The 14,299-nt window shown below is 42.3% G+C and overlaps 1 protein-coding gene across 2 annotated transcripts; it reads right to left on the reverse strand.

Annotated features, from left to right (window-relative positions):
* Positions 1-1,095: 1,095 nt before the first annotated feature.
* LOC129584405 (proto-oncogene serine/threonine-protein kinase mos-like) lies at positions 1,096-2,972 on the reverse strand. Of its 2 annotated transcripts, none has more exons than XR_008689883.1 (3): positions 2,409-2,972; positions 2,138-2,322; positions 1,096-2,075 (listed from the first exon to the last, which is right to left on the reverse strand). XR_008689883.1 is itself a non-coding variant. In XM_055476566.1 (3 exons), the coding sequence occupies exons 1-3, from the start codon at positions 2,454-2,456 to the stop codon at positions 1,666-1,668; spliced, it is 639 nt and encodes a 212-aa protein (XP_055332541.1). In that variant the 5' UTR covers positions 2,457-2,972; the 3' UTR covers positions 1,096-1,665. The 2 variants fall into 2 exon arrangements, 1 of the variants encoding a protein (XP_055332541.1); XM_055476566.1 differs by having other exon boundaries at positions 2,138-2,318.
* Positions 2,973-14,299: the final 11,327 nt, after the last annotated feature.

Consider the following 14,299-nt stretch of genomic DNA (forward strand, 5'->3'; position numbering starts at 1 on the left):
CATTTCCTCGTTGTTTCCCTCGGTCCTGTTAATATTGACACTTTCCCACAGGCCGTTCCCAAAGATGTCATGCATTTCCATTGTCAACAACTTTCCGCGAGGAAAATCTCCATAGACGTATACACGGTTATTATGAGAAAAGCCATAACAGTGGCTTCGTGGATGCACCAAGGGGTGTATCTGCTCCCACGTGCGTGTCTTCATGTTCAGGCGTATACAGCTGGCGGTCGTTTCCGTTGCGCCTTTCCTCACCAACACACCGCCGATAACGTATACATAATCGCGGACTGCGACCACTGCGAAAAATTTCCGATAGTCGGGCAAATCAGGGTATTCCATATCCCAGGTGCCAGTTTCCGTATTAAAACATCTCAGCCATAGTTGTTGGCTTTGGTATTCGGCTGATTCTCCAATGTATATTATATCTTTTCCGTAGATTGCTGATTTGTATACCTTATTGAAAGTTCCATTGAATGGGTCTCTGCGAAATACATTTTATGCCGTTTATGGCTTAGCGGATGCTTTACAGCGTAACGCTGTGCCTGGTTTTTAATTAATAAAACAATGCTGCTGGACCTACAACCCTGGAAAGTAGTCGCTTGTCGCTTTTCAAATTTGATTAATGGTCGCTTTTCAAATTTAATTAACACATTATCCGAATTACGGCATGAGCGGAACCAATATCTTTCATGTGCTGCATGTCGGCAATCCGGCATCGAATATAATGCGTAAACTGTTGCCACTTGAGTGCTGCACTTGATTACTAAAGGTCATCAACTACGTACGCAGGGCGGTACGCTCTGCACCTACCGTAAGTCTCTAGCTCCGTCAAAAGACCACCAGCTAGGTACACAAAGTTAACCATAACACCGAACCCGAGTCTACATGGGAGCGCACCCGCTTTGAATACGTAATTATCTAATGATGCTTACCCTTGTGAATGCATCGTTGATTCAGCTAGCGTAAAGTCATCATTATAAATAACTTCAACGCGAAGGAGAATGTTCCGACGGTTCCCATTTTCATCCGTATGTATATCCCATAAGAAAATGTCTTTTCCCGTCCATACAACTGGGTATTCCACATTGGGCTGCGTGAAGGAAGCGATCTTATGGTCGCCAGACTGGCGCACTACGCTCCATACATACAACGCGCATTTTTGCGATGAAAATGGGGCCCAATTAAAGAGAAATCCTGCATTCTTTTGTACCGTAACATGACGGATTTTTTCTAATTTAGGTTTCCAAGCACTCGGCAGCTGTTGCATGTTGTGGGTGGAAGTATCAAACACTTCAATGCAGACTGATGCATAATGACTTCCCCAGTAATTGAGATCTTGAACCCAGTGAAAAATTACCCACCAACCCTCCTGAAGCGGTTCCTTTCTTCTCATCGTTTCACCGGCACTCAATTCACCAGCAGACAGCAGTCCCACAAGTAGCTGCTGAGCCGATTTCCTGTTGCCTGCGTCGGTGTCTAAGCAGTCCCGAATGCATGCTGCAAGATGCGGCGGAACTGACGCACCAACTACTGGAGCGTAACCGTCCAAAATCAGCTCGACATACTGGTAATCGGTAAGGTCGTCTGCAACGGTGATTACTAGCTTGCTCGGATCTTGATGACACAATCCCTTCTCAAAACGATCCGTGTAAAACGAAGCTAGATTCAACATAATACAGCCAAGGCTCCATACAGTATATCTGTCTTACGCCCAGGTGGCGGAAAGGTCGTCCGCTCTCCCAGGAACTTTACAAATTTCTTCAGCATTTCCGGTGACATATAGCGAAGTGTGCCAAGCAAATGGGTTACAGATATATCGCTGGACACCGTGGTGTTCTGCTGCATCTGTATTGGATTGTCGCAGTCACAGATAACCAGTCTCAGCAGTCTTATTTCCCTTGCTCCCAAATGCTTGACGAGAATATTGCCTGGTTTCAGGTCTCCATGGATAATGTTCTTCTGATGTAGAAACACCAGCCCACTTGTAATATCCACTGCATACCGAATTATTTCCCCATAGAGGAGAAATTCTTGTTGGGCTTTTAGCTGCTTTAAAAACGTGGACAGGTTTCCATCTGAAAATTTGCACGTAAAAACGTGTGAACGATTTCAATAACCACCGAACATGCTAACTCACTCGGGTAATAATCCATTAGCACTTCAACATGCAGTCCTCCATCTGGGCAGTCCTTTACCCTCACGTTGTGAATAGCTACTAGGTGGTCGTGCCGTAGTTTAATGATGGTTTCCATTTTATGCAACCAGGAAGCCCTGTGTTTCTCCGATTTGCAGTCTATCTGCATAGCCTTGACAGCTACCTATCTGTACACCAGAAAGACCATCATATTTTGCCGCTGTTGCTTCGTACACAAACCCGAAGGTTCCCTTTGCGATGAAATTCATAGTACCATGGTGGAAGTCGTAATTGTCACCGAAGGTCCTGAATTTCCCATCATCTGCTATCCGCCATTCCGTGGTAGTGCTTTTCACATCTTCCATTTCCGTAATCGGTAGTGTGCCAAATATATGGGATACCGTCTTTTCTGTGCAAATAATCTGCTCACCCTGGCGACGGTAATTCGAGAAGGATTTCCAAAAGTAATTGTGTTACTGTATTCGCAAACCCGGCGAACTATGGAGTTTGGGAACATAGGAATGAATATTGGCTTTTCAGTTCACTGAAACTGTGTTTGGATACCAGTCGTCCAACTCCGCTTACAAAATATACGGTAACTCCTTATACATTCCCAGTTGCAAGCTGTGAGCAATAAAATAAATTTTTGGAAGGTCCCATACTGGTGACTGGCTGCATCCATCGTCCCGAAACATGTTAAGCTCTTTAGGTTGTTTGAACGTTAAAACTGGAATCAGTTTAAAATTCTGTAAAACTCTGCAACTAGAGAGCAATAGCTAAATACGAGATTTCCTTCGTCCAAAAGCTGTAGAAGGAAGGCAAGCGATTAGTCGGTTTTGCTGCATACAGGGCCCTGTAGTACTAACTTCTTCTGCAATTTCATGTCCCAAACTGAAAGTATAACATCGTAGTCGTTTAAAATATAGTAGTTGCTCGGCCTGCCCAATGTGCTCATAGACTGATCGGCTTACAGACGTGCCCACTGCCATTAAGTCGGAAGCCGCGCATGCCGGCTTCCGACTCGGTATTTCTTGGTTTGTACATGTCTGCACGCTGAAGTAGTCACGTGAAAAATGTCATAAAGAATACCCGTTAGCAATATATTTTGTGCTGTGCGACCACCCAGTTACGAACTATATTGTGGTCACTAATTCATCGCAGTATAATATAGGTACATGGTATCTCTGTCCATTTTACCGGCAAGCTGGTTTTCTCAGGAATTTCTAGAATTCCTTCTTGTTTCGCTTGATACAGCTTGTTGCTCCTTGCCATTTATTAGTATTGTGGCCGCTAGATAAAAATGAATCATAGTTAGACCCGGCCGCTGTTTAGACCTAAAGTCTTTTCGGAAATCCGACACGTTTCGTAAAGTATACACCGTTTCCGGTAAACTTTATCTAACGTCATGCAGTATGTACGTAAAACTGAATAGAAATTGAGCTGGCAAAAGCCCCAGTGTTACAGATATAATAAAGGAATAACTAAACATGACATTGGCACAGAGCGAAACACAGAGCGGTTTTTATGCGAAACAATGGCACAGAGTCGTACTACCGGTTAGAGCCCTGCACGAGCCGAGCAGCTCGGCTCGGCTCACGAGCGCTCGCCGCTCGCGAGCGCTTCGAGCGAGCAGTCGCCGTTTTACGTTTTTGCGAACGAGCTGAGCATCAGGAAAAAATCAGCGAGCGAGCCGAACGAGCAGGACAGTCGGATGCGAGCGATCCCGAGCTGACCGCCTCATATTGTGCGATCCGACGAAACTACTACAGTACAAGAAATTGCGTAAACAGAGCTCCAAAAGCCTTAATCCACCGTCAGCTTCGCGCTTCGCGCGAACACTTTTTCATTGTGGTTTTTGTTAACACGATGCTAGCGACAGCTCGGTAGCTAACATACAGAGACACCCTAACGAATCTTTCTGCGATATCATTCCTAATGCTTCTTAGACAAGGGTCAGAGTTTTGCGAACTTTAAGCATGTTAAATGAAAATTTGGTTTCGAATCCAGGAAATTCTGTTAGCAAAAAAACGAAACCACCACAAAATAGGGAGCCAATGGGGAGGTTAAGTAGAAAAACCATAGACCAGCCACCAAAGTGCTCTTAGCAAAACATCAAATTTTAGTACTTAAAAGCTGCTCACCTAAAACAAATGTTGATTTTGGCGTATGTGTAATTTTTTTGTCGAGCTTACGAGCGAGCCGATTTTAGACCATAACAAATGCGGGCGAGTTGAGCGAGCTGGAACAAAGAAAAATTTAAAAACGAGCGAGTTGAGCGAGCAGAGGTTTAAGCGCGAGCGAGCTGAACGAGCAGGAAATTGTGGAAAACTCAAATGAGCGAGTCGAGCAGCACTTTTGCTGCTCGTGCAGGGCTCTACTACCGGTTTCTTTTGAAAATCGTAACGCAGTACTCATGTTTTGATAACAAAACTTTTGGGTGGATCTTTAAACGTTCTCCACAGCTCATTTTGTACGACGCCAACGGGTATGAAACTTCAGCGATTTTCAAAGGGCGACAGATTAACATTTATTGTATAATTTGTATTTAAATCTTTCTGTTAGTACTGCTAAACAGAATAATAAATTGCATACTGCACTCGATGAAAACGAAAGCAAGAGTACTAGTGGATGTTATATTATTACAAGAAACGGCTTCGCCTCCGCGTTTCTTGTGGTCTGCGGTCGGTTTCTCGATGGTTTTATTAATTTAGTATTACTGCGACTCACAGTCTTCGTGCACTATTTGCGATCACTATATGCACTAAACAGTGGTGTTACTTCATGCTTCAGTTCTTCACCACCTATCACGATTTGCGCTTTAAAAAAATAACGGTAATTTGGTTACTTACACAAACTCTCATTGTCAGTCGGCTGTGCGTAGTGGAAATTGGTCGTTCACTATGTGCAGTGAGCAACAGTGGTACTTCAGTTACTCATCACCACTTATTTCGTTACGTACCTACCTAGGGAACGGTGCACAATGGTTATTTTCAGCAGGTCGGTCACCCACTCGCCTGCCGGTCTCTGCACACGAGAATAGTGGTACTTCGGTCACCCACTACGTGCAGTTCCAGTAGTGGTAGCTCAGTTAGTCGTTTACCACTCGTCTGGTTACTCACTCACCTGTGTGTACTGGAGAGTAGCGGTATAGCGGCTACCCACCCATGTATCGGGCTAGTAATTTGATCACTCAATTACAACTACAGCGGTAATATTTTGAAATTTATGTAATTGATATTTTTTCTGTGTATAGGTATTTTCAATGCGAACAGTCCTTTTCGCACTGATTGTGATCATTAATATCATAAAATTAGCCTTTATAATTCACTGCCTACGAGGATGCCGTTTATTTCTATGGTTTTTTTAGGGAATATAAATTTTCCGATCTGAGCAGTTCAGTCGGTTGGGCATTTTCTGATCTGAAGATACTAAATTATTCCGTAGTATAAGGAAATTTACGGACCGTATATGCTGATTAATCACTGTCCTTAGTTTTGCTCGGACTGTAATGAAAGGTCAGCCCGTTTGACGATTACTATGGTCAGTTTCGTTCACAGCTGCCTTCAAATGGTTTTTAAGGGGCGTTTTTATTCCTAGGGTATGTCATGTTTTTGAGCGCTTTAAATTGTCAACGATTTATTGAAATGAAGCCATTCACTAGCAGCATCGTATGATCGTTTGTGTTACTAGCTACTAACTACAGTACTTAGCTATTTTAGATTTGTAGGAGTAAAAGTTTAAATCTTAATCTGCTGATCTAAAAAGGTGCCAGTTTAAATTCACTGATTTTTCGCTCCATGCAACCCGACTCTGAAATTGTTTTCAAGGTCACCTTGAGCTTTCAGCTCTACCGGAACCGGCGTCTGTGCACGGGAGACGGAGCGGATAATTATCAACACAAAATGCATGTAACACAGTTCCAAGACATGCTGAATCGAATGGCGTTAGCAGTTTTTCGATTAATTTTTTGGTTTGTTCTGAACAGATCGTACGGGGTTTTCCGTTGTAATATAGATCTTTTCCTTGATATAAGTGCCCGTATGCGTTGTGAAGGGAGTCTACGCACCTGTCCGCATTTTGATGCCATTTTGATTCCTGGGTTAATCAGCGAGAGGTGTATTGTATCAAGCAAAGTTAGCAAACGGCTGAACAGAAAGAAAGGTCGGAAAATAGTATAAGGTCGGCATCCGTTCTCTTTCGCGTAACAAATTTTAAATTGTTTCGATGCTGTGATTTTGTAACATGGGCATTAGAGACTGATTATACAGATAGATACTTAACTATATGTATACAGATATATACTTAACTATTAGTAATATATACTTAACTATACAGATAGATACTTAACTATTAGTTAAGTATCTGTACATAGATACTTAACTAGATTTTGTTAATTAGCTGCATGCTATGAAGACCCGTTTCGAACATTAGGCCGTGCACAGGTGCACCTGACATTTCAAGAAAAGTACTTTTTTATCTTAAGGTACTTATCACTTTATCGGCTTCAGTTTCCGTAAAATGTTTCAGAAATTAAAGCCATGCTACTGTAGGACGTAGTATTTTCGAATGACACTGGGAGACTGCTGTTACGGATGTTAAAGCAGATGCAAGCCTTTTTAAGTAAAAATTTGTGATTCACAATGGTGTCGAATGTGGATGAATCAATAATGTTATATTGTTGAACTGTTCTACTCAAGAATCAGATACATACTGGTAGTTCGCAACTGTTCATCATTTTGCAAATACATTGCGTTTTCTCGCTGGCACACCTTTTAAAAACTACTTCGATCAGTTCGATGTTTCTTAATAACCGATTTCAGGCCACATGCTGTAGTTTAGAAAAAGCCAACTTTGATGTTGACAAGAACAGTCTTTACGATTCATATATTATGAAGATTTTGACACAGTGATTCGGAGGGTTCGCTGATGTGAGGACGTTAATTTGCACAATTCAACGGTAATCTTGTATTTCTCAGAGGGCTGTTTACGCAATTTTCTTTATTGTCGTCCCATGTCAACAGCGTGTACGTGATAAATGCTCCCAGGATCTGCAAGAAAATGAAAACAATTATCAAATAAACATGTTTGTTGAGAACTCCACCTACAAGGCGTTTAATTTACCCCGATGACAAACTCGCAGTTGACGTTAAGCAGTCCACCGAGACTGAATCCTCTATGCTCTCTGTCCAATAATTGCACAAGAATCAGTGCTTTTTTCTGATATTTTTCGTATGGCATATCGACAATTCGTGAGGAGATGGCGTCAGACATTGCTGCTGCCTGAAAATAAAATTTGATTACTCTGCATAGATTGATGCACTGATATTTTAAAGGTAATGCCAAAAATTCTTTTCCGTGTAAAAAATTTGAAGAAAGTTTTTAGCGCATCAAAACTGTACGAGTATGTCATGTGTCTGTATATCAGCAAGTAAGGAGAGAACTACCGGGTGGTGTTTATTGTGCAGAAGTATTCGGAAATTTTTGAAACATTTAGTATTTGATCACCTGGACGCTTAACCAAATGAATGCTGCTGTGCGCAGTGCTATCAACGCGCACTGATGGAAAGTATACGTCATGTAGGTAGTTATGTCACCTTTGGACGATACGCCTTGCAGAAATTCTTTAAACAGGGTCACTCTGTACATCCCCCATGTCATATCTGTCGCATACACAATAAGCAGATAAAAATTCAGTCGTTTGCGTAAGCGGTGCAAATGATTGCACAGAGCGGAATGCGCCTTTAGAATCTTGTCAGCATCGGTTAAAGCAGCACTGGTATAGGCGTCTGCCAAGTTGGCAAAAGCCAAACCAAGTATTGCAGAGACTAGGATCAAGAAGCACTGCGCCATGGGTAAAATACCGGCTCCTGCCCAGGCAATCGCTTGCAGAATTATGAGGATGGTGTCTTTGCAACCGCCCCTATTCTGTACCAAAAACACTTGTCGGCATTGACCAGTAATGTGGTTAATGATGGGATACCAAATATAGCTACAAACCACGCCCAATACAACCACCAAAATCATGATAGCTCTTCGGTTCGAATAAGAAAGAAATGGTTTGCACATCACCATGCAACTGGCCAACCAATGCTCGATATTCCAAAACCCGATGACCATGCAGATGTAGGACAGCGGGTAACAAATTTTGGCAAAAACACTGGCAAACTGCTTGACCACATCCGACGCTGACTGTACTTTCGGATTGCTATCCACCGATATTAAGGTAAAAGCACCGGCCAGCGTGCCAGTAAATATCACAGCGGACCATCCTTGTAAAACGCATTCCGCGATCCAGTGAATTCTGGTTCGACGTTTTTCCTTCTCATTCGGTTTACGCAAAAACCTGCCAAAGCAGCGCATCGCTAGTAGCCAGTATTCGCAAACTGTTTTAACGCAGTCAGTATTCGCACCAATCCAGCTCATTGTGGTGGCCAGGTCTTTAATATTCTGAAGAAGAAACCTACCAGAAGATATGCCGCTAGTCTACCGTCAACTCGGTTTCGGTCCGGTTTTCAGTCGAACCGGTTTGGAGCCGATTGAACCGGTTTCGAGCCGAACCGCCTGAACCGGTTTAGAGCCGAACTGAATTCCCCTTTCTTTTGTTTATTTTTCCCCACCCTCTTTTTTTTGTATGAACATGAATGAACATGATAGCAGATTTATTCATGATATTTACAAGTGAAAAAATAAATTATCAGGAACATTGGTAGCCGGACAGTTGGGCTTCTTACATAAGTGATCCCAACGCGGATCAGAGAGAGGCTCAAAATTTCTAAGTTCACATTCGCAGTAATAACATTGAACACAGTCTAGTGAACCAAAATGAAAAAATCCATTTCCAGCTAATTCCATGGGTGAGGGTTTGAGATGTGGCCAACCTTTGAACGACTCCAAACGCGATCCTAAAGTGCTGTAGTTGCCGAAATCATCAATTTCGCGATCGGTTAGGGTGTTGCTGGCGTGTTCGGCAAGTTTGTCGGCTAGCGTAATACTGTTCTTATAGCCGTCACACAGTTCAAACCACGTCGATGGTATGCTTTTGAGACCGTGCCAAGCTCCGGCAATAGCGCACGCCAGGGTTGCGATTCCGTCCGTACATCCACCAACATGTAGTGTAAGTGCCATGGTTGATTCGAAAGCATTTTTAGGCGATAGATCGGCTCCTTTGATCACGCAATAAATAGCCATAGGTACAGCTTGCAGTCCCGAGGAATCATTGCCAAGGGCTTTCACCACAACACTTGTCTCTTGAGACAGCAGAGTTTTTATGTGCACTAATTTTGATTGATACAGCTGAAGGCTAACGCCTGAGTCACACAGAGTGATTAGCATGTCCAGAAACTGTGCGGGAGTAAAGTTGGGATATTGCAATGCTACGGCAATAGCGTAGGCTTGAAGCTCACATGCCCCGTAAGCTTCCATCGTAGGATGTGTAAGTTCGGCGACGTTACGTACGTTGCGGATCATTATTTCTGTCTGATGTTTGAAGTACAGTGGATACGCTGAAATCCACGCAGCAGGACCGTATCCTTTTTGGTATACACGTGGTACGATTTTATTCGGCAATGTGTCAAGGGATTCATAATTGCTCCACTTCCAGTGATGTATTATATCTTTTAGCTTTCCAAAAGCCGAACGTATGACGGGGTGTGCATTGTAATATGCGTCAACGCATGCACGAGCGGCACTCGCTGTATCATAACCACCGTCACTTAACAATGCGTTCCCAAGCGCGTTTGTTAATACAGTTTTTTCACGATGAGAACGGTAATCTCGAGTATCAACAAACATTTGCGCTACCTTATGGACAATACCATTGTATGCCTTCAAAGGAGCGCACAAGCATTCCCCGAGTAGGCTGCCGACTAAGCAACCGCGAAATTGATCTTTCTCCATTTTCTTTCCAAATGATAATTGTTTAACACAATTCCAGCTCTTAAATATGGTCAGAAAAAACAGCTAGCCCCCAGGTTTAATTTCTGACCAATCACAACGCTCATTTCCAAATATTTTTCTGATTTTCCGAGGTACGTCACAGGCTGTTTGACCAATCAATATGGTAACGCAGTGTATGGGGGTGTAGTTTTTTTCGATTTTTCAACCAATCATCGACATAGTAAACTGTTTCAAGTTTGCCAGTGACGTATGTGTGAAAAAGGCGGGGTTATGCGAGAATTTACAACCAATGGGGGGAGAGTTTGGCTTCCTCGGAAACAATCCGCGAGGAGCTTTTCCAAATCATTCTGCAAAAAAGTTGAGAGCAAGTTCTATCATCATAATATCACGAGAGCAAAAATGGATTTCGCACGTATTTTGGATGTTGTCGGTGATCATGACGGCTACACTGTATAGAAAGTCAATAGTGTGGTAAGTCTGTTCTGGAATGCTAAAGAAGTACGGGCATTTCTTGTGTTCGAAGCGAATGCGGATGCTGAGGGCTTGCGTAAAGCATGGAATAAAGGGATCCGATTCGGATACAATGAAATCACCGAACTACTGAAGATCTTGAAGAATGGACATCTGAAAGACACGCTGGATCACGCAGCATCCGAAGGCAAACAGGAGAAAATGAAATTCGATGGCCCCGCCTGCCTGGAGTTGACTCTGAAGGTGCACGAGAAGTACGGGCGTACGATCAGGTTTTCTCAACCAGGGCGCTCTGTTCAACTGCCATACATGGGATTCATTGATGTGGCCCGAATCCTGGACGATAGTTTTAAAGCGCAAGCCCTTATTGTTTAACTGCGCTTTTGTTTTAAAAATTTTTAAAATTGTTGTTGTTGTTGTTATTCTTGTTTATTACGTGTTAACTCCCTTTTTATGCGAAAAAAAAGGCTGAAAAACGCCGTTATTTGCGACAGTCTCAGCAGTGAAGTATATAAAGCCTTCTTGCTGACACTGTTGCAAGTAATGCGTTCAGTCATGGAAATCCACAACGTTATTCTTGCGGTGCAGTTCAACGAGGAAGTTGATCTTCAGCAAGTCCTAGAAGTTTTCGGGAAACAAGCTACGAAGGTGAAAAATTTTAACGCAGTCAACATTAGACTAATAGGGCAGTCACATACATTCTGCCAGATTTTCCAAAATGGCAAGGCAATCGTAATAGGTGGTAAGTCCGTTGAAGAATCGAATGGACTGTTAGAACAGTATTTGCGAATGTTGATTGTAAATTGTATCGACTTTACTATTAAGGAGCGCTTTGTGGCAAATATAGTCTGTACGTACGCTTACAGTGAAATAATAAATTTGAACAAGCTGTATAGCCAAATTTTAAAACAAAAGCCAACGGGTATCGCATTCTTCTATGAACCTGAGCTGTTTCCAGCCATCAAACTACGGTTCCCATTATTGAAAACTACCGTTAACGTTTTCCATACTGGAAAGTGTGTAATTCTGGGAGCGAGATCACTGTTGCAGATTCAACGCACAATTAAACAAACTAAAAACCTCCTTGAAAATTACACCACTTCGGTGTCGAAGAAACGAGAAATTTAATCATTTCAGAAAGACCATTTGAGAGTTTTTGTGATCGAATATACTGTGAAGTGTTCGATAGTTAGCAGACTAAGTCAGGAGAAATTTAAAATGGAAAAACTGAGTTTTGATTTTCGATTTAAAACTCCGTGCACCATTTACATTTCCGGGCCAACGATGTCGGGAAAATCGACTTTTACAATGAAACTTTTGCAAAGTCTTACGGAAAGCTTTAATCCACCACCAGTAAGAATAGTATATGCTTACGGTACGTGGCAAAATGCCTTCCAGGGTTTTGATAAAAATATTGAACTTATCCAGGGGCTTAGACCCATCTTAGAAGATGAAAATTTTTTTGACAAAGACGTTCCGAGTCTGCTAGTGTTAGATGATTTAATGGAAGAAATTGCTGGAACACCAAAGTGTTCGACGATTTTTACTCGTGACTTTCATCACAAAAATGTTTCTGTAATTTTCATTTCTCAAAACTTATACAAGCAAGGAAGGAGCATGCGTGACATTGCTTTGAATTTTCAGCACTTGGTAATTTTTAAATCAGTTCGCGATGTTCAGCAAGTTAAAACACTTGCACGTCAGTTAGGTATGCCACATATGCTGGAGGCCTACCGAAAGGCTTTAAAGGAACCTTTTGGATATTTACTGATAAATCTTAGACCCGAAGCTCCAGACGATGTTCGCCTTCAGTCGCACGTGTTTGAGTATAGACGAATATATGTAGAAAAATGAAACCAGAAGAAATTTTTCGACTTATTGAAGCGTTAAAGCTGCTGACACCACGTCAGAGAAGAAGCTTTTTCCAGCTGGCAACTAAGCAACAAATAAGCGCAATCGAAGAAGCCTGCTTAAATCTAGTTAAGCAACCCACCGGTCTTAGCAAAGTTGATTTAGCTCGGGCTCGAAAACATTCTTCAACAATCAAGCGTCTAGCTGACCGCAGTACAGACCGATCAAAGAAACGTAAAATATTACAACAAAAAGGTGGATTTCTCAACGTTTTGCTACCTGTTTTAGGTACTTTAGTTTCCACTTTTCTAGCAAAATGAAGACGTACGTTTTAGTCCCCGAAACCGAATTTTTGAAACAAAAGCATGCTCGGGAAGGTGTTCCCGCGCCGACTGTCTGGAAAAAAGCTCAAGAGATTGGTCATGAAATTACACAACAGCTCATGGCCAAGGCCGCTTTTGAGTACCAGCGTTTAAACAATACGGGTAACGCTCCAGTCGCGGCTCCAGTATTGGAAGCAGTGCAAGTTGAACCAACAGTGGTTCCCAACCTATTGCCCACAATGATTGATAAAAGTGTACAAGCTCATTTTACGGGTGTTCTTAAAGATCAATATACTCAAGCAGGTCCAAACATAACCCATCAAGCTGTCCAGGCTGTTCCGACATTTCATGAACAGGGTAATCAAGCAACAGCTCCACCTTTAGTTGAGTACATCCAGTCCGATCCCGTAGTTAAGGTTGTTGAGGTGCCATCCCAACCAGCTGTACAATTTGTACAAGTACCCGGTGAGCCGCAAATACAGTTTGTTCCAAGCAAAGTTGTGGTTAAACACGTTTATCGGAAGCCGAAAAAACCACCTTTGGTTAAAAAAGTCCATGTAAGACGCATTCCAAAATCCGATACCACTTTGAAAGCTGCTATAGAATACGCTCCTACTCCACCTAGTGTTCCGATAGTTGAATTTCCAGTTGATGGTGTGTTAGAATATCAAATACCTGACAGTGGAGCTGTTCCGGCTTTAGAAAATAACCAGCTAGCTATTGAGGGGTCAAAAGCGGTGGCCGTCAAACCAAAAACTGTAAACAAGCTCCGCCGAAAGGAAAAAGATCAGCAACTTGCTATTGAAGGTTCGAAAACCGTGGCAATTAGGCCGAAAACGTCCAACAAGCTCCAAAAAGTCACACCAAAACCTAAGCAAAGGACAGCAATTGCTACTGGTTCTCACAGGTTGGCAATCGAAGCCAGTGGGAAAGAGCAGACAGCTATTACCGATGCAGTGGCGTTAAAAGCTCTAACATATAAACCTGAAAGTTCAAGTCAGGCCAAAACCCAATTGAGGAAACGTAATAAAACTTCAGAACCTCCCGCTAAAAGACACAAGGGGGGTATACAAAGAGGCGGGTGGCTCTCCTACACATGATGAAGCCCACTTTAGATGATTTGTATTTGAATCCTGCTTCTCAAGGCAGTTTAGGTGGTATAGACCGCTTGTACAAAGAAGCTAGAAAACATGGATATACACGAAAGCAAGTTAAAGCTTACTTAGAAACCAAAGATGCATATACACAACACAAACCCTTTCGCTCTAAGTTTAAGCGTCGAAAGATTATTTCTGTTAATGTGGGCGACCAACATCAAATTGATCTTGTGGACTTTTAGAAATTTGCAAGTTATAACGATGGCTTTAAGTATATTCTTATGTGCATCGACTGCTTTTCTCGTTATGCATGGGCTGAGCCGGTTAAATCAAAACGACCTGCTGATATTCGCGAAGCGCTTTTAAAAATATACAAGAGTGATTATCCTCCATTACGTGTTCAAAGCGATAATGGTAAGGAATTTGTTAGTAAAGACATGCGTAAGTTTTTTGAAGAGTGTAACGTTACATTTTTTACAACGAAAAACGATGACGTAAAATGTGCGATGGTTGAACGTCTAAATCGC

This window comes from Paramacrobiotus metropolitanus, unplaced genomic scaffold (assembly GCF_019649055.1).
Source record: "Paramacrobiotus metropolitanus isolate TYO unplaced genomic scaffold, Prichtersi_v1.0 Parri_scaffold0000013, whole genome shotgun sequence".
NCBI classification, from domain to species: domain Eukaryota; kingdom Metazoa; phylum Tardigrada; class Eutardigrada; order Parachela; family Macrobiotidae; genus Paramacrobiotus; species Paramacrobiotus metropolitanus.